The sequence below is a fragment of the Eschscholzia californica genome, unplaced genomic scaffold (genome assembly GCF_041429995.1).
Source record: "Eschscholzia californica isolate CP2 unplaced genomic scaffold, dmEscCali1.0.p SCAF_4, whole genome shotgun sequence".
Lineage (NCBI taxonomy): Eukaryota > Viridiplantae > Streptophyta > Magnoliopsida > Ranunculales > Papaveraceae > Eschscholzia > Eschscholzia californica.
The window spans coordinates 2,161,998-2,181,838 of NW_028238461.1; the positions used below are offsets into that span (position 1 = coordinate 2,161,998).

Below are 19,841 nucleotides of genomic sequence, written 5' to 3' on the forward strand. Positions count from 1 at the left end.
ATCACACCCCTAAATGTTAAAACAAACCTAACCTAGAAGCTTGATGAAGAACCATAAACACCCAAATTACCTATAGTGAAGATGCATGCTTCCGAAATAACAAAACAACAACCAAAATGTTTTATCACAAACTGGAGAGCAACTTAACCCTAAAACTTTTTTGAAAAACAACCCAAAATATTTTATCACAAACTCAAGATCAGAGTACTGAACTTGAAATAATAAACCCTAATTGTTTGAAAACACACCCAAATTTTCGAACACCCTAAAACTGTACCAACAACCCTAAAATATTACCAACAAACAAGATCTGAAAGAAGAAACCCCAAAAATGTTCTAACAATCCAAATAATTTACCAACAACAGAGAGAGGATCAAGATTTAGAGGAAGATTAGAGGCGTACCTGTGTTTGAAAGAGAGAAATAGAGAGAGAAGCACCAGATTTGTTGAAAGAGAGCGAAATAGAGAGAGAAATAAGTAGATCAAGTTGCTTAAACTGCTTTTCACGAGAGAGAGAGAATCGCCGGTAACGTTTCGATTCTCAGTGGTTAATGGCTGCAATGGTTTCAGTTGAAAAAAAGATAGAGAGAGAGATAGAGAGAGATGGAGAGGAAGCGTTTGAATGAAGAGTGATAGAGAGAGATGGTTTGTGTGTAATCAAGAGAGAGGGTTTGAATGAAGAGAGAGAGCGCGGAGAACGAGAGAGAAAGAGAGAGGCTGGCATGTGAGAGGGGTTGTGTCAATCAAGTCAGGGATAGAAAGAGAGAGGCTGGTTGTTTGGGCGGGAAATGAGTGTGGGACAAGAGAGGTAACGTTTTCTTTAGGAGGGATAGGAAGGTAATCTAACATTTTGGGTTTTTTTTTGGATATAATTCCCTATTGGGTTGGATTTCTTATTTAGGCTCCTTTTTTGGGCCTTAGATTTATCCTCTCTTTCAAATTACTACCGTTAATCACCGCAGGCCAAACCGACCCTAAAAGACAAACACCCTTTTGGGCTCTTCCGATACGGTAAAAAGCTTTCCGCATAATAAGTTCACTTCGAGAAGTTTCTACTGACACGTGCAAAACTCACGGGCGGTGGTGGAAGAAAGGAATTGAAAAGTTGAAGCAGTTATTTAGATTGGGCTCCAAGAAAATAACAAGAGAAGGAAAATGGGTTGGGTATGGAAGGACGAAGGAGACGAAACCAGTTCTCAATTAGGGTTTCGAGGAATTAGCGATATAGATGACGACTCTAACAACAACAACCCTAGATCGGACGATAGGTGTTCTACTAGAAGGATTGTAAAATCTCAATGCAAAACTGAAGAGGTGGAACCTGGAAAATTCATAAGAAAATGCGAGAAGACGGAGCAGATTCTCAAAGATTGTGTTGGAAGGTAAAAAAAAGTTCTACCTGTTTATTTATTTATTTATTTATTCCTTGCTTTCTGTTAGTAGTTCTTTGTTGTGTTCTCTTTTGATCAAGAAATTTGAGAAAAATTAGACAATTTTAGGATTGTTTCAGGTTATTAGTTAAACCCTAATTTTAAAGAAGAAACTAATTACAAACGGAGAAGACACCTCTTTATTTATATATTTATATTTATTTATTTATCGCTAATTACAAACCAATTAGGGATATAGATGAAGACACCTGCTCCGCCTACCAGAGGTCCCAATTTCGATTCCCGTGGAAGTGGAAACCCATGATTTATTGAACTTGGGTATAAATAAAGTAGTAGAGAATGGAATAAATGGGCTCTCATGTCCCGTGGGGTGGTCTTAAGGGTCTTTATATGGCCCTTAGGGCGCAAGATGTCTTTGAGAATGTAGTTCTTGAGCTTATTCAATTCGTGATGTATCCATACCATGTAATGATGTAATGACTCTTGAATGCATATAAAAAACCATTATAGGGTGGTTAGATGTAGTCAAAAGTTTTTAATTTCGTTTAGAGTTGTTTCTCAAGTCTAGAAGTAGATGTAGTTTGAGATGTCAAAGGGTTGGTTGGTTTATGTCTCTTTTAAAGGTTGTATTTGTGATTTTGGAAGGAATATAGAAATTTCAAGAAGTATTCAGCTATTCTAGTTTGTTTATGATGAAAACCTAGGCCTGTGTGTAATGCGGTAGGCATCTAGATGTGTTCCCTAGGTTCTACTAGTGTGATAGTGTAAACCTACCCTTAGATGTGATACTTAGACTGCTAGTAGTGATTCCTAGATTCTGTTAGTGTGATTCTAGTATTTATCTATCATATTATATAGTAATAGTATTCTTGTTTACAAATTACAACCAATACTCGTTTCCCTTCTTGTCTCCCATCATAGTTCTCTATATAATTTTGGGAATGCGAAATTTGGTAAAGTTAACTGTGTAGTTTAGTAATGTCCGATGGAACAGTTTCACTTCTAATAAAAGATATCTTGTTTCAGAACTTTCTTTGCTGTGCTAAAAAGTTAAATTGTTCACAATATGTGAGTCGTACCAAGTGCCTGAATAACATGCCGAGATGAACTATGTGAACAGCTGAACCTTAAAAGTGATTGATCTGCTTCAGTTTGATACATTAAGATGCATGATGTTAGGTACTGCATAACCGACCCATTACTGTTTTTTCGTATTAAGCTTTGTTTTCTATTTATGCACTTTCAGACCCACAGAAGTGGTGAAATCAACTACAGAATACACTGAAGATGATGTTACAGATGACATGGGCAGAGGAGCATTGTCCTTTGATTCTTCAATAGCTGGACCCTTCGACTTCCCTGGACTTCGGAGCGACATTGAAGCTATAGAGAGGAACGTGTTTGGTGGTCTCAGTCGTTTCTTTGACGCAGCTGAAGAGATGAAGAATGAGTTTTGTCAGGTGTTTGGTGCTCCACCGCATATCTTTGAAGATGATTCCCCATCCTCATCTTATTCCAGACGCAACATCCCTATAGAAGACGAAAATGCTCACAAAGAAAAGAACGATGAATCAGTGTATTCTGAGCTTTCTGGGCAGATCAGAGATGTTTGAGTTTTGCTAATGTAACAAGTAATTTTACAGTGGTGAATCTACCTAAACAGTGTTTTAGATAAATATAGTTCTCTCTTATTTACCTTTACTCTTTTTCATAAACAAAGCCGAACCCAACAGGATTGGGATAGGGAGTATCATGGTCACAAAAATTTTAGCAGACCGGGGCATGAATAAAGGGACGCTTGTAACAGATTGAGAGTTCCCGGCGGTGAAGGTGTTGTCAGATTATTTATCTCTCTGAGTTAAATCCTCGAGAGAAATGGTGGTGGTGATGTGAAGGTGGTGATATTAGCGAGAAGATGCACAGAAACAGGAAGATGGAGCGGAAGAGTGCTTTCAGACTTCAAAATTGAGGTGATTTTGAAACCCCGGCCAGTAGTTTTGTTAATAGGTGCGGGGGCTCCATCAGGCGAAGTGGTCGTCCACCTCTCTCCAAACAGGTTTCCCACCTTTCTCTGTTGGGACATTGGCCTAAGTCAAAGGCGGGTGGGAATCATGCCACCCACTACCACCATTATGCTCCAGACCATATCACCACTAGCAAAGGGAACCTGGCATTTGAGAGTCAACTAATCTCATAAAATGATAATAGTGAACTTCTGAAAACTTAACAAATAATTTGAATGAGTCATACGTGCTAACCACTAAATAACTTATAGACTAGGTTCAAATTGGTAGCGGAAACAGAAACTGGAGGGCGCGTTTGTCGTTTAAGTTAGACGGCTACTCTGGCAGTTTAGTGAAAAAAGAAAAGAAAATTGAAGCAGTTTGAACAGTTCTTTCAGTTGGCAGTTAGGAATCCCTCGTCTTCCACTTTTATACTCTTTTCATTTTCAGCACTCTTTGTGCTTCACAAATTGAATTGAACCACAGTTAACAAAAAGACAATCTCGAGCGATCCAACAGTCTACATTATCAGAAACTCCAATTCAAGAATTTTAATCGAACATGAACGAAGAGAACAAGAAGATGAGTAAAGATTTGGAAGTGTTAGAAGCCTCATCTACCTCTACCGCCCAGATCAAGACTTCGAATCTTTCGAAGGTATACTATGTACTAAACTTTGTTGTGTTAATTTGTCTTGTTAAATGGATGGATAATGGATCTATGTCTTTGTAGAATGCTCAAGTTGATGCTGTTGATAGTTTAGAGAAAAATGTTAAGTCAACGGCTCAAGCAATTGAGAAAGGTCAAACCTCAATTACCCGAAACCGAAAACCAAGCCCCTCAAAGAATGTATCTTTTCCATCAAAGCAGAGTCTACACAATGTTTCGAAAAACATTGATGTGAAAGTCATGAAAACCGATGCTAAAAGCTCTCGAGTAAATATATCAGTGGTGGAACGATCCGTCTATAATCGACATCTCGCTTCACATGAGAGTAGTGAAGAGGCAAACTCAAGCGATCGTCAATCTATGGTACAATTGTCGCTCTCTTTCTCATATTTGTGTAATCTATCTTGCCCGACAATTTATGATCTTGAATTGGAATGTTGTTTCAAACTAGACAGGGAAAGTTGTCTCCGTATATGATCAAAACCATAAGCTAATCGGAAGGTTGATTAAGGACAATGAAGATAATCGTTCTACTACCTCGTAATCATTTTCTCTTTCATTTACATCTGTCTGCCAGGTTCTATGTTCCTTCGCAGTTTTTTAATATGTTTATGCTTTGTACAAATAGGACCAGCGCCCCTCGTGAGCCACATAGAAGAAGTGGTTCAGGATTTACCTTCAGGGTGTCTGAACGGGCCGAAAAAAGAAAGGAGGTTAGAGTAGTTTGTATTATGTTACACATTTTAAGCATCTTTTGAATTCGCATTACCACTAAGAATGTTAGTTAACTTCGGTTGAATTCTCTAGTTTTATTCAAAGCTAGAAGAGAAAGCTCGTGCTCGTGAATTGGAAAGGGAAAACCTGCAGGCAAAGTCCAAGGTACAGTGAAGAAGATTTCGTGTTATGAAATCTGACTCGAGATCTGAATTGACTTGACTCGGATTTCAAAGTGGTCACTTTTGTATGTTTTGTGACATCAGTCTTGTCTGAATAGTAGATTCTGATTGTTTTGGGTCCATTTACTCCAAACGAGTCAGATTCAGACAATGAGAAAACTAAGTACCGCCTTAGTTGATTTAGTTAACTCAAAGAGACACTTTACATCTATTTTGCAGAAGTGTGAGGAAGTGGAAATCAAACAACTAAGGAAGAGCATGACTTTCGTAGCTACTCCTATGCCAAGTTTCTATCGAGAACCACCTCCTCCAAAGGTTGAACTAAAGAAGGTAAAGCTTTCAATTTCATTTAATCCAAGCATTAGTTTTTTATTGGGAAACAGTAAGATTCGAATCCCAAATCTCTCTACTGGAGAAACGTACATGTTACCATACCACCCAACCGAACTGGAATATGACAAGTCCAAACACTAGTTGAAAAGGATTAGCCACATAAATGATTCGAAGCCCCATGGCAATCAATACCGAGTAGATAACTATCTTATAAATTATGATGTACTTTCACTCTTGATGTTAATAGCTACCGACAACTCGTCCGATATCACCGAAGCTTGGAAGGCACGTTAAAATCGCTATTGCTGGGTCAAATACTTCAGAAACTAGTCTAGTTGAGAGCTCACGGCGAAGGGCCCATCTAGACCCAAACAAGTCAGAAAAAGCGAACATCATAAAAAATACTAGTGTTTTAAGGAAACCCACACTGAAGTCACTTGCTAAGCTCCCATCCAAGAGATCCAACACCAATAACTCTGAAGCAAAGCCTCTCAATACAAAGACAGAAACAAGTGAACCAGAAAACTGTAACCAGAAAATATTCAGAGAAGAATCTGAGAAACGAAATGAAGCCACCATCAAGAACCCCTCAGAAACCGAAGCTAGAACTTGATCGGGTGCTGCCATATTACCCATCGAAAATGAGATAGCACTGAATTTATCGAGCATTAGTATCATTACTGCAACGAAACTTTGAAAAGGTTTAGGTATGATTCTTGGTCGTGCAGGTGTTTACATTGTGCAGATTAAACATTTGAAGGTCTTGTGACTAGTGAGTGTTGTGTGATTTTGTATGGTGTTCTTCACATATTTCATGTGGTGACCCCGTCGTATCTAACATCCTGTCCATATTGATTTTGCTGTTGACCCAATATCTGACAACTTACTGTACAGGTTTTGGACGCTTCCCTAAGGGATGTGGGACAATGACATTCACTAGTCTCATAGACGAATTAGGAATTTTGATGCTTTAATTATTACTCAATTGTTTACCAAGCATCCAGTAAATTTCAAAAGATTGTTTTTTGTGTCTTTTTTTATAATTTGAGAATATTTTTGTATGTTAGGAAGAGGTGTGTATAAAGTGAAGAAGTGTTTTTTCAGGTATAAAAGGATAACATTGTGAATGATATTGTTCTTCCAATTTTACTAGATCGACAGGCTAAGTATATGTGTGGGGGTAGGGAAATGAGGGGAGTTGAAGAGAGAGAGGTGAGTTGGAGAGAGAGGTGGGATGGAGAGGTGACGTGGAGAGATATGTGGGGGGGGGGGGGGGGGGGTTGAGAAATGAGATGGAATTGAAGTTTTCTTTTTTATTTTATTTTGAAAAAATATTTATAGGAATGATATTTACATCGAAAAAGTGGATCATATTTGAATTTACAGAAAATAGGGGGTCATAAAGGAAGATGCTCACAAAATAGGGGGCAAATAGAAATTAAAGTAAAAAAAATATTTGTATAACCATTTTTCTATTCAATTTAAGATTCGCATGGGTATTAAATGGAGTTATTTTAGAGGTCTTTATTGGAGACACTAGCCAATGCACTAGCATTTCTTCGAAAAAGTCGTGTTCTTAGCCGATAAATCAGTCTCCCACGAAGTGTAGATTCATTGAAAAGATTACCTCGTGATACTATTCAACTTTAGTAGCTAATACATTTCGATCTGCGAGTTCGAATAAGAGAGTCGTCCCGAATACACATGGTAAGACATGGACTTCCCTTATCCTCTCCGGAACCTGGTGATGCATTCTACCGAAGTTCCTAAAGCTGAAGCAAGGGTAGGAAATGCACATATAGAAGCCATCAGAGCAGCTGGTGACGCTGCTGCGGAAATCGTCAAGACTGCTGCTTTAGAGGTGCACCACTCATATTCATGGTTACTCTTTTCGTATTTAAAATACTATTCTTAATTTACTTCAACTGAACTTGGAGGTGTTCAAAAGCACAAATGATGAAGGAGATGCATTTTCATCTGCCGCTGAAGCTACAGAAACTGTGATTGATGCTGCCAATGCAACCGAAGTCTCAAGGTAAAGCTAACATATATTCCAGTCTCATATGTCTTTTGCTCTTGAATTATGCTCTACTAATTATAATTGGTAACATGATCTTCAAGGATGTGAAACAATTTCCAATGCTAACATAGCTTTACCTTGGGGAATATGTTGAATTTCTAAGGTCATTGTTTCATGAGAAGGGGGTAGACGTCTGCATTGCACTACTACAACGGTGTTCCATAGAAAAAGATGTGTCAAAAGTTATGATGCCTCTGCCTGATGGGCTGACGTTTATTAGTTCATTCGGTGCTCGTCGAAAATTTGCAGCACTTTTTGTTGATCGTGGTGGTGTTCACAAACTTCTTGCAGTGGGAAGATCTGGCCATTTCTTTTTTTGGTCTGTCATCTTGCTTATTCACTATTGATTCTCTTCATGTAAAAGTTTGGTGTTCAAGTTGATAGTTCACTCCTATTATCAGGGTTATATTGTTTCACTCATGGTTCTTGAGTTATGACTTTACTTACAAGGGTCATGGAACGTGTTTGTGCATTTCCTGATGAGGTTGTCCACCAAGTTGTTGAGTTATCACTTCAGCTTACCGAGTGCAAGCAAGACCTGGAAAGGAAAAATGCTGCTTTATTTTTTGTTGCTGCTTTTATTTTCAGGACGATTGTTGATTCTTTTGAATCCGATGAGGGTTTGCACAAATTATTGAACATTCTACACGATGCAGCTTCTGTGAGATCATGAAGTAATTCTAGGGCATTAGGCTTATCTAATGGGGGTTCACTGACAGTTTTAGAGAAGCAGGTAGTTTTTCACACCTGTGTTGCACTGAGGCAGTATTTTGCGGATCCATCATCTTCACTGACAACTTCATCGTCATTTAGCTCAACAAAACCATATATCTGCTACTAGATATATTTCTCATTTAGTATTGTTCAAATATTCAAGTTGGATTGTTGGGGCACTTCACAGTTCACCCTCTATCTTTCAAGTTGAGATCCTTTTATGAGGTTGTTACCAAGTCACTCAAGAAGAAGCATGGGCTAAGGTGAAATGGATGTCGCGATAGTCTTTCGTCAAATTTTTTAAATAAACCTGTTATAAATTATAGTTTTGAAGTTTCATATTCTTTTTCAACATTAGCTTCCGTGTCGGAGGCACGGGTCATACCTAGTGATCTTTCAAAATCAAATTCATTCATATAGTTAAAGGAGACGTGTATCTAATTAATGTATTTATCAAACACGAAAATGTAATGACTAAGAGTCATCATACAAAGCAGAGGGTTCCCAATCATGGTTACCACACAATGAGAGCGGTCAAAGTGCACAACCGTAGACCTCCGGTTGGAGGCACGAGCACCAATGGTGAGTGAACCAGACTCACAAGACCTCATGACTAGTGATGAACCGCCTCACTGGCCTCACATGGGTGGCACCCATGTCTTCGTGCAATCAAATTGGGAAGGCACAATCATGGGTCCGATATATACATAATCACAATAAAATAATTGCATGATCTTTCTCAAATCACATCACTATTAGATTGCCCAAAAAAAGTATCAGGATTAGATTTCTTTGACAAAATTTTCGACAAATTTTCATAGTTTAACAAAATTTTGCAACATAATGTACCAGATTGTGCAAATAAAATATCAAAAATAAAGAAATAAGAAAGCTGAGCATCTCTTTTTCTGTTTTGAAATATGAAAATTATGTCACAATGTTCACTTTAAAGATTTCTCTGTTCTATAATTCACCACTACATGGAACCACCTAGCTTTGTTCAAGTTCCAAACCAGATCAACAACCATGACTTGAATTTGATATATTGTTGACCATTCGGGACCGTTGTTTCCGATATTCTTTATTATTAGATGATGGCTCCAAAACATCTGCAGCAAATCTAACTTTCTTTTTCGATTGACATCCTTTTCTTTCCCCTGTAAATAGAAAAAAGGAAATATAAGAACTTATTTGGCATCTCTAATTATTAAAAAAAAAAATTACAACAAAACTTCAAATACTTGATAGATAACGAAAATTAGATAACATAAAACGAAATGACGTGTCCTAAAAATTCTCCCACCAAGGCGTCGCTCTAAAGACTAACAACGTGTAAGAACCTTGAGTCATATCTAATTTCGTTTGAGAGTGAAGTTGATTCTGTAATAAAAATACGCAATATATCACATAATTAAGGAGAGTTTGAATTTAACTTATGAAAAGGGAAACATTTATGACTTGATAGAGAAGGGTCCAAAATGATACTATTAAAATTTCATATATATTATGTAAGTAGATTTTTTTTGTTGAAATATTATGTAAGTATATTAGTACAAAATTATTTCTACCATATATACCTATACCTATTTAATGTACAATGGTGAAGAGATGAGATGAAATGTCTGATAAGGTATTATTGTCTTGACTTAACTTTGTTCTCCTAACTTTTTAGGTAAAGATATGAAGCGATAAAAATAAAACGCTAGTTGTCCAAAAGACAAAGTAATTTGATAAGTCGTACTGACGTTATGTAAAAAGTTTGCCTTGTTGACCAAATGTAGATGAATTTTTGTTGAATCAAATAACATAACGAGGTAAAAATAAAATTGAACAAAAAATGGTTATGGGGAATCAGGCTAATGTAGAGAGAGAAAGATGAGCAAAAACTTGTAGGTGGTCATATAAATCAATGAAGTCAAAGGGAGAGGAAGCCTTCTAACAAAAGAAAAGGTCAAGGGGGAGAATATGATGTCAACCTGTAAAAACCCACATCCCATTTCAAAAGCCCACAGAGAGACATTCCAGATAATATTGTAATTTCAAATAATTTGATTCTTGAAACAAAACCCCCCCATAAATAATATTACAGAATGAATTAGGGAATTTGGGACAGAGAAAAAAAAAAACAGGGGAAAGAAACAGAGAGAGATCAATTGACGATCTAAATAAAAAAAAAAAAACCCAAATCATTGAAAAGGAAGAAAAGGGAAATTTACCACCGAATTCGAATTCAACTTTCTTCATGAAATCAGAGAGAAGACGTTTATGAACTTGAAGAGCAACCAAAACAACGCTTCCTGATACTGCAAAAACCGTCATAAATCCTACTGAACGTTCCATCATTCCTCCTAAATAAATTCTCTCTCTGTCTCTCTTTTCCTCTCTTTCTTTCTCTAACAATTTATCTATCTATCTCTGTCTAACTAGTATCATGAATGAGTTGTCATCAAGATGATTTCAAAACCCAAATCGAGATTGGATTAATTGAAGAATAAAAGAAATTAAAGAACGCCATATTTTAAACCCAAAAATATGAAATTGAAAAAAGGAAAAAGAGTAATGGGGAGGAGAGAAGGAGAAAGAGAGAGGAAAGAGAAAGAATAAGAATTTGAGATGAAGAAGAAGAAAGATATTAAATTACTATTATATGTACGAACATTGGAATCAACACCTACCATTGACTTTCTTTAAACCCTCCAATTTTAAGGCTCTCTCTTTATTTTTATTTTTTTATTTTTTATTTATTTTTTATTTTTTATTTTTTGTGGGGAGGGAGGGTTTTCGTTTTTTTCTTTTAAGGATCTCTCTCATTGTACCCTTGTATTGTGGGGAGGGAGGGTTTTCCTGTTTTTCTTCTAACCTCTTATTAATAATGTAAAACTTTTTCTTACACCCCACTTACACTCTCTTAATGTAAAACAAAAATGATGGCAATGCCATGCCAGTTTCCAGTAACTCGGCACGATGACGTGGTCGGCCCAGATTTAGGAAGGAAAAGTGAAAAACTCTCTCTCTCTCCCTAAATCTGGACTGGCCACGTCACCTGACCGAGATTCAACCAGGAGATTGATCGGACTTACCGTCACCGTTGTTTTTAATAATCTTTGACTTTTTACTATTCAGGAAATTGGGTCGGAGTCCCAATTTCATGTGTTTTTTTGTCAAAAAGACAAGTTATCTTTTTGTCCTTTTAAGCCCCATATATAGTTTGGAAATAGGCTTGAAGGACAATTCTAAAAGCACTCCCATTTCTAATGCCGAAATTGCCCTTGGAATCTTAGCTTGCGAAGCTTTGCAAACTGGTTTGCAGTGCTTTGCAATCTGGTTTACAGAGCTTTGCAAACTGGTTTGCACTGGTTTACAATCTGATTTACAGAGCTTTGCAAACTGGTTTGCAGAGCTTTGCAATCCCGTTTGCATTGCTTTGCAATCTGGTTTGCCTTGCAATGACTTTGCATACACTTTGCAATCTGGTTTGCAGAGCTTTGCAAACTAGTTTGCACTACTTTGCAATTTGATTTGTCTTGCAAACTGGTTTGCAATCTCGTTTGCAAACTAGTTTTCAATAGGGTCAGTTTCGTCTTTTCCCTATATTAGATTATTTACAAAAATGTCACAGGGAACTGAAGCCTATAAAAAGTTGATAAATTCTTTTTAACCAAAACTCAATTTTTTTAGAGAGTTTTAACCAAGTTTCCCATTTTTATTTACCTTATTTTAACAAGATGATATCGAAAATATAATACTATCAGAATCAACAAAGATAAATTTTATACTAATATAGTCGTTACGCAATAACAAGATAAAGCCTAGGAAAAGTGTGAAGGATTTGATATAAAGGATGGTCCAAAAAAGTAGTGGTTGGTGTTACAACATATCATTAAAAAGAGCCGTTCCAACTACCACTAGAAGAAGACAGGGGAGGGGGGAAATCTTAAGAGTTTCACACGTCTTCTTATATATATATACTAGGCATAGCCCGTGCCTCCGGCACGGTAAAAGTCTAATTTCAAACTTATAGTACAACTACCATACGCTTGTGAAAAACCTTAATCTTCTGTTTTTTCGAGCTTCTCCCAGAAGGCACGGTGCAAGTCTAATTTCAAACTTAAAGTGCGATTATCACATGTTTGAGAAAACCCATGATCTTCTATATTTTCGAGCTTCTCTTAGACCCTCTAAATATCGACAAAAGAACACTATTCAAACGTGACTGGAGACATGAATCCCATATGATATAGAGATGTGTAGTTATTGAGAATGAAAGCGAAAAATAAGGGAGACCAATTGAAATAGAACAATGTGAGAAAAATGGTTAGATATACATCCATTTTTAAGGAACATGTCGATTCAAATAATTGAGAAAATTAGTCACACTTATGAAAGGTGAGATTTAGTAGATTTAGATATAAAGGGGTAAGCGTACGATTCAAGAACCAAAACTATATGCCTACTGAGAGAATGAAGAAAATTAGATACAAAAACTGGAATCAAAGGATAATCGTAGTGTGAAGGTGTACTATAAGAGAAAATTAGGGAAATGAGAATAGCTATAAGTATTTCTTATCAAATAAGACTGTCAAATTTAAAGATAACAAAAAAAAATGAGATAAGCTGTAAACTGCAAAACTTTAAGAAGGTACTTCAACAAATTGATTCCATGGATTATAACAAATAGTGATTTTTTACAACATTTTGTCTATTAAGTTTCATTAAAATAAATGCGTATAACACAAAAATTTAAACTTCATCACATGTAGAACATGGCCATTTTCTTGTTTGCTCACCTCAAATTTAATAAAAACCCCAAGCTTTTTGTATCTTAGCTCGAGTATCCACTCCTAATTCATTTTCACATCATTGGAATCAGACATTATAAAGCAAGCAAGAACAACAGAAGCTTTACCAGTACTTGAGGCTCAAGAGTCTTTATATACTCTATTGAATCCTAGTCTACCTAATAATAACAACATAAATCTCGAGTTAGCATTGGAAGACAAACTCTAAACGATACAAATGTAATCAAAAGAAAACAGTTAACACTAACTGCATAACTATTTATAAACAATTAGGTTGATTTGTAGAAGGAGAATATTGTGCCGGAATTGTTGTGGCACTTATAGTATGCCTAATAGGATTTTAGAAAACTTCATTGCCTCAAAACTCGACTAAAAAACTATAACATGAAAGAGAATTATAAGAAAAATATGGTAAAATGCTTCTTCCCCATCTCGATTCATGTAATTCTCTTTTGAATTTGTATAAGGGAAGCTTTGAAACTTAAATTTACAATTAATTCTCAATGAAATAGCAATAGATGCCTCAAATAAGAATTCAGACCAAATCATTCACATAACACCAAAGAGACAGAAGGTCCCTTATTTGTTCAAACAAGAGATGAGATTATCTAACAATAAATTATTAAGTTACCTGTGAGCAATTACGAAAACTATTCACATAACACAAAGTCTAGACTCTAATAACGCAATAACAATCAAGTTTAACTAAAACATAAGGATATACACAAAATTATTTAATTGAATTACACAGAAGAGTACACGGACGAAAACATTGAGCACTCGAAATTAAGAAACGGCTGTAATGTTTCATTTACATAGGACATCACTGAAATCTCAAACACCTATGACCCAAGAAATGATAATCATTCAAATTTTTCAATGTTGAACTACATTAAGACTGAATGTTTGATTGTATAATAAGGCATAGTACGTAGAAGAGATCGCCTTAAAAAGAACATGTTATAGAGCATTACCGGAACCGTGTATGGTTTTCTTTTTTGTACCAATCAACAATAACAAACATGTATAACCTTACTGGTATAAGGAGAGACAGAGAGTAAAGAGATAAAGAGAGTGAGGAACATTACTACCTGAAGAAGGGACCCCTCATTTGTCTCTCAATGACTGAGAGTGAGAGACATTACTACCTGAAGAAGGGATCCATCATTTGACTCTGAATGAGTGAAGATGTAACTTCGATTAGAATGGTAATACATCATCTTCTTTGCCATGTCGCTGTATACGAAAAAAATCATGAGATCCTTGAGTATAATTGTGAAATTTATGCCTTTTATTTTCAAATTGAAATTTTCTTTCTCTATGTTTTAAAATTGGAACCTTACTCTTTTGCGAGCAACAATAATGGAGTGAAGATGATAAAAGGTTTAACGACCAAAAATCTAATCTATCTAACTTATCCAAGAATCAAATTTGTCGATAATGAATAATCTTGTCGTCATCAAAGGATAGGATTGGAGGTGACTCGAACATATGGACAATTTGGAGTTAAATCACTAAACTGATGAACACAATTAATTAGGAACAAGAAAAACATACCCATATTTGTGATTTAGTTCTGGATCCAGAAGGCTTCTTGAGTTAAATATATATGTCTATTTCCATGGGTGCAAGAAGGCAGAGATAATAAGAAGGGAGAGGTAGGGGAAGAGGTCTGAGTTAAATCAATGATCAATTGAACTATCTAATTGAACCATAAGTGAAACTCACTAAATTGGTCGATCAACAATGGAGAACTATCAAGAAAACAAACAAAGGAAAATGAATAAGTTTAAGATCTTTAAAGTGAAAAACATAAATATTCAAGAATCAACCCAAAAATCAAATAAACGCTTAATCTTTTGTTGAATGAAAAATTAAACCCTAATAAGATGAATTTGGTTTTGGAAGTGGCAGAAGAATGAACTGTACCCTAATAAGATGAATTTGTAAGATGAATTTAGTTTTGTAAGTGGCGGAAGAATAAAAGAGAGAGAGGGAGAATGGGTGGAAAGATAGATGGAAATATGAGAGCGTAAATGGAACGTTTGGAGAGAAGGCGGAGTTACAATTAGATTGAAGTAGTTGAAACGTTTTGAGAGGGTACAGTTGGATTGAATTAATAGAAACGTCCGCATAGACTGTAGGGATTTCACAATCTTCTAGTCTGAGTTGGCAGAAAATTTGGAGGGACGGTAGGGACACCGTTAGATTTCACATAATCTTCCAGTCTAGTTGGCAGGTTTGCTCTTTTGGTCCTAATCAGCTTGTCCTAGTCACAACTTTTGTGTTTTGTTATATAGATTAGGTTCCGAGAATAGGTGTGAAGTTAATGAGGGCCTAACGGCACTTGACTATGCCAATTAAGGAACATTGATAGAGGTGAAGTGAATCACTAAACTAAAATACTAGAATTAAGATGTTGATTTTCAATCCCCAATCCTTTGCCTATTTTGTTTGTAGGGAGTAATAAAAAGTCCAAATTTGCCTAACTTAAATTTGGATTTTCAGATTATATAATATGGCTGATTAATTTGATTGTCCATATAAAGATAAGTAGATAACTAAAGATTCTTCTAACATGTGCTTTAACGGGTATATCTTAGTAACTTATAAAAAAAATTACAGTATATCTTTTGATATAATAACTGATTTGGTAAATTTGGAACATTAATTTTAAAAATATGACTGTATAAGTCAAATGATTGGATATAACAAGCAAAAAAATGAGTACTTTTGGAAATTACTATAAATGTCATGTTTATTATGCGTAACTCAGACGTGTTGAGTTAGAAGAGATATTTTTATACTAGTTCATATTTTAAAACGATTAGCTACGTAAACATTGTTATTGTAAATTTTAACAAAAAAGTTGGGATAAATTCTCATCGACAAGACATTGAAGAAGCTCGTGTTGTTCCGACCATAACATTAACTACCTTTCCTATTATAACGAAGAAAAGAAACTACTTGAATCTGAATTTCATCTTTTTAATCTCTTGTAGGGTTGCTCAGGAATGCAACAACATGTGCTCTCCCATGAGACACCACATACATTGACTACATTAGAGGAATTTGAATTAATGTGGACTTGGAAAAGAATAGAGAGCTATATATAAAACCCACCCATTTGAGGGCTAGAGGGAATGCTGGATATGCTATTCCTTCACCTCTCCCATAGGTTATAAGTATAGATGATCTAAAATGAATTGATTGAAAGAGTTTGGAGGCTACATCAAAGAGTCATGCATTTCAACCAAAAAATCAAAGAGTCATGTGAAAGGCAAATGAACAGTTTCACTTGAGATATCAGATATAGCAAAGGCAAATTAAAAAAAAAAAAAAAAAGTTGAGGTGATGTGAAAGTAAGTCTACAGCCTACAGGTGGTGGTGTGGTGATGAGCTTCTTCTCTTAAACCTCTCCCACTCTTCTAACCAAAGGGTTTATGCTTTTTACGAACTCCTCGTGACTGAGTGGTGGAAAGTAGGTGACTACTAGTTGGGTCCCACTTAACACACCCGTCAGGTGTCTTGCCACGTAATCAAATCGTTTGTCCGGTCCCACGGATCTAACATCAAGTGCATAACACACCTCGTAGGATTATTATTACGTGGCAGTGCTTTTTATCAGAAGTCAAACTTCCCAAATGGAACCTAACATCACTTGATAACAGCCATATATATATATATATATATAGGAAAAGCTATAAACATGTAAATCTATACATGGTTTCTTGTTTCTGAGTAAATGAGCTTGTTTGTTAGAATTTGTTCGGAGTGATAAAGAAAAGGGGTGCCTTTAAAGGTGGAGCTCATCTCTCTCCTGTTTGCTTCGGACTGAACAGTCTAAGACCCCACGAATTAGAACAGTTGGAAACCATGAATTAGGGCAGTTTGAGAACCCACATATTGAGGCAGTGTGAAGGCACTCAGACTAGCCTAATCTATGTTCGCTTAAACTCGCCACATATTAGACCCAGTTTGATTACCATGGGATTAGCCACTTACCCCAATTCCTAGGCCTCTTTCATTAATGGTTTAAATTATGCGGTTATCGTGTTTATCACATCTTCATTATATATCAATGCCTTGTAACGACTACCGTAGATCGTAGTCGATTTTTCTCAGAAAAAAATAAAATTAAAGGGATAACGTACTCAACTCCGGCACTCGGCCATGTGACCCAACTAAACTCAATCAACAATGAGGGTTGGCTAGGTTCAGTTTTTAGTTTGATTGTTTGGTTTTCTTTTCTTTTTTGTTGTTGAAAGTTTGATTGTTTGGTTCAACTTATTACAAAACAAGTTGGATCTGATTGGTTCAGTTTAGTTTGAGCCCTTCAACTGTAATGTCTCACTCTATTATTTAGTATTTTGTAGTAATAAAGATGGGAAGCCCTAAATGCTCTCTCTAGCACTTTGTGGCACTCTATTTTATCACCATAAAATTAGTACTACTAGCTACTATACTTGTTTAAAAAAAAAAAGAATCAGCAAAATAAAACTTTAATTAATTGATTATGCTAACTCAAATCAAATATACAAATCCAAATATCATTTAAGTGTAGATCACAAGTAGAAAGAATAATATCCCTAGCTAGCTCCCTTTTCACGAAGGCTAGCTGCTGAATGAAGCCTTGAGTAATCATGAGGGTTTAAAAGATGGAGCTGCCTATGTCAAGCCAGTTTGCAGGGGAAGGCATAAAATCAGCAGTAAATACTACTCCAGAAGGTGAAAGCATATTTGAAGAAGACAACATCATTAGAGATGACGATGAAACACCACCATGAGACGTCCTTATTGTATCTGCTTTCTGTTTAACCATCTTTATATTCTTAACTTCATCACCAGAATTATCAATATCTGTGCAATTTGATGTTAAGATCTCATAACTAGTAGTAGGGTTATAAGAAGTTGAGGAATTCGATTGGATTCCGGTAAGTTGTTGTACCAAGTTCATGAAATCTTGAGGTTTAGTATGGATAATCTTTGGGGACTTCAAGTGAATTACAATGGGTTGGTGCTTCCTAGGTTGACGGCTACCTAATTTATCGTGGGTATATCGCCTACTAGTTCTATCATTTATCAACTGATGATGAGTATGAGAATGATTAAAGGGTGGTACTGGTTTCTTCTTGGTCATGATCATATGGCTGGTAGAGGAGACATTAAGTGGTGGAGGTCTTGGTCCTTGCAATTCTTTCTTTGAGGAGATCATCTTCATATTATCCTCCTCACTACCTAGAACAAAACTACTCTTAAGACTTTGAACTGCTTTGTTAACTCTCTTTGGAATTCAAAGAGAGAGAGAAAGAGATTCTGTGGAGTAAGTGAAGAGAGAAAGGTGGTTTTTGTAAGTTCTCTTTGAACTCTAACTTGTCTCCCTATTTAGCAAGAGAGAGAAAGAGAGAGAGAGAGAGATAGGTCAAAGGATTAGAAGGTCTTCAAATCACTGCTAGCATAAATAAAGTTGGAGTGCATGGCCCAATTTATAAAGACAGAGACCTCCTTGATGAAATAGGACACATTACTTGACCATAACCATGACCTTTAGTTAGGTCTACAATAAATTGTATAGAAAAATGTTATTGTAAGACAGTAGAAAGTAAAAAACCAAATAAGAGAGGTAACAGGCTAAGTTGAAATTAAACTAGAGGAAAATTTAAATTGCAGTTTTAGTAATAGACTTTTAGCTGTAGATATATCTCATTCTCTCTATCGTGTCAGATGTATATGAAACTTATGCATTTAAATATGATTTTAATGATCCTTGAAACGAGACTTATTTTTATTTAGTTTTATTGTTTTCTTATTTTGGCAAATAGCCATAAGAACTTTTACCAATATATTGTGAAATTGTCAAACTCTATTCATTTGTGAAATTATAATACAAGTGTAAGAATGAATTATGCCAGATAGATATGAGGGAAACTATCAAAGTCTTAGCAATTATTTGAAAAAGTTCAACCACAAAAGTCAAAATTGTCAAGTCAGCAAATTATAAAATAAAATGTATAATAGGACTGAGAATTAGGTTTTGTTAGTATTCTCTAAGGGTCAAAGCCGAGTTACTTTGACTTTTGACTTGGTATAGTCTATTTCCCATGACTTTTGAAAATTAAACAGTCAGACTTCTCAAATCCTCCTAGGACTTGAGTGACCTGGCCAAATTTCACCCACATAGACATAATGATGTCAAAACTCATAAAAAACAACACATTTTCAATGTCCTTCTTATCTAATGGAACCCTAGAATTTGTGATGCTTGTAGTTTTTTTTTTTTTTGTTGTTGAAAATGTGATACTTGTAGTTGGGTAACTTAGGTTTGCCTTGTGTAAAGCTTACAAATGCCATAGTTTGAGACAATTTATGTCAATGTTCAATTAACACTACTGCATTTAAAATTATTCATTTTTGTACAAAAGTCCGAGGGTTAAACCGAAAAAGTGAAGTTGTTCCTGGTTATGTAGTTGAATTACCCGAACAAGATAAACCTTTCCAATGGATACAGAACCTAGTGCTCTTTGTGCAATTACAACAAAAATAGTACAAAAATGTCTTTTTTTTTCATTAGGTAATTAAAAATCTTATTGACCTTATTTGAAGTTTGAGCCTTTAGAACTCTCTCTATATTGGGAGTTGATGGACAAACAAATACTAAAGAGGACAAGAAGTCTCATATAGCTAAAAGTGAGGACCAGAGAGCATGGAACACTTCTAGGAAAGAGTTCATTTGGAAAATTTTGATCTCTTCATCTAAAAGCAGTTTTTGTGCATGAAAGTTGTAAGGCTCTATTATTGGTAAAAAGAAAAAAAAAAAGTTCTACCTTCTCTTTTTGTTAAGGTTTTCTTTTGTAGGATCCACAAAGAGATTGAAAATTCTATTACTCAAGAATCAAAAAAAAAAACTGAAATGAAAACAATCCAAGTAGAAGACATTTTTTCGAACTGCTTTTTT

General features: G+C 35.6%; 3 protein-coding genes and 2 long non-coding RNA genes across 5 annotated transcripts; 3 read left to right on the top strand and 2 right to left on the bottom strand.

Moving 5' to 3' along the window:
* The first annotated feature begins 1,046 nt into the window (after window positions 1–1,046).
* On the top strand, window positions 1,047–3,087 carry LOC147541440 (Mal d 1-associated protein). Its single transcript, XM_086637570.1, has 2 exons — window positions 1,047–1,383; window positions 2,639–3,087. Exons 1-2 carry the CDS (start codon window positions 1,157–1,159, stop codon window positions 3,003–3,005), a joined length of 594 nt encoding a protein of 197 aa, XP_086493696.1. The 5' UTR covers window positions 1,047–1,156; the 3' UTR covers window positions 3,006–3,087.
* Window positions 3,088–3,746: 659 nt separating this feature from the next.
* On the top strand, window positions 3,747–6,416 carry LOC147541441 (uncharacterized). Its single transcript, XM_086637569.1, has 7 exons — window positions 3,747–4,052; window positions 4,128–4,427; window positions 4,516–4,604; window positions 4,693–4,777; window positions 4,872–4,943; window positions 5,180–5,290; window positions 5,541–6,416. The coding sequence occupies exons 1-7, from the start codon at window positions 3,957–3,959 to the stop codon at window positions 5,904–5,906; spliced, it is 1,119 nt and encodes a 372-aa protein (XP_086493695.1). The 5' UTR covers window positions 3,747–3,956; the 3' UTR covers window positions 5,907–6,416.
* Window positions 6,417–7,049: 633 nt separating this feature from the next.
* Window positions 7,050–8,469, top strand: LOC147541442 (uncharacterized). The gene is made up of 2 exons (XR_015224282.1): window positions 7,050–7,328; window positions 7,477–8,469. It is a non-coding gene; the product is annotated as an uncharacterized LOC147541442 (long non-coding RNA).
* A 405-nt stretch (window positions 8,470–8,874) lies between these two features.
* On the bottom strand, window positions 8,875–10,699 carry LOC147541443 (uncharacterized). Its single transcript, XM_086638333.1, has 2 exons — window positions 10,304–10,699; window positions 8,875–9,244 (listed from the first exon to the last, which is right to left on the bottom strand). Exons 1-2 carry the CDS (start codon window positions 10,428–10,430, stop codon window positions 9,105–9,107), a joined length of 267 nt encoding a protein of 88 aa, XP_086494459.1. The 5' UTR covers window positions 10,431–10,699; the 3' UTR covers window positions 8,875–9,104.
* A 2,023-nt stretch (window positions 10,700–12,722) lies between these two features.
* LOC147541444 (uncharacterized) lies at window positions 12,723–14,952 on the bottom strand. The gene is made up of 3 exons (XR_015223708.1): window positions 14,444–14,952; window positions 13,978–14,122; window positions 12,723–13,044 (listed from the first exon to the last, which is right to left on the bottom strand). It is a non-coding gene; the product is annotated as an uncharacterized LOC147541444 (long non-coding RNA).
* Between the last annotated feature and the right edge of the window lie 4,889 nt (window positions 14,953–19,841).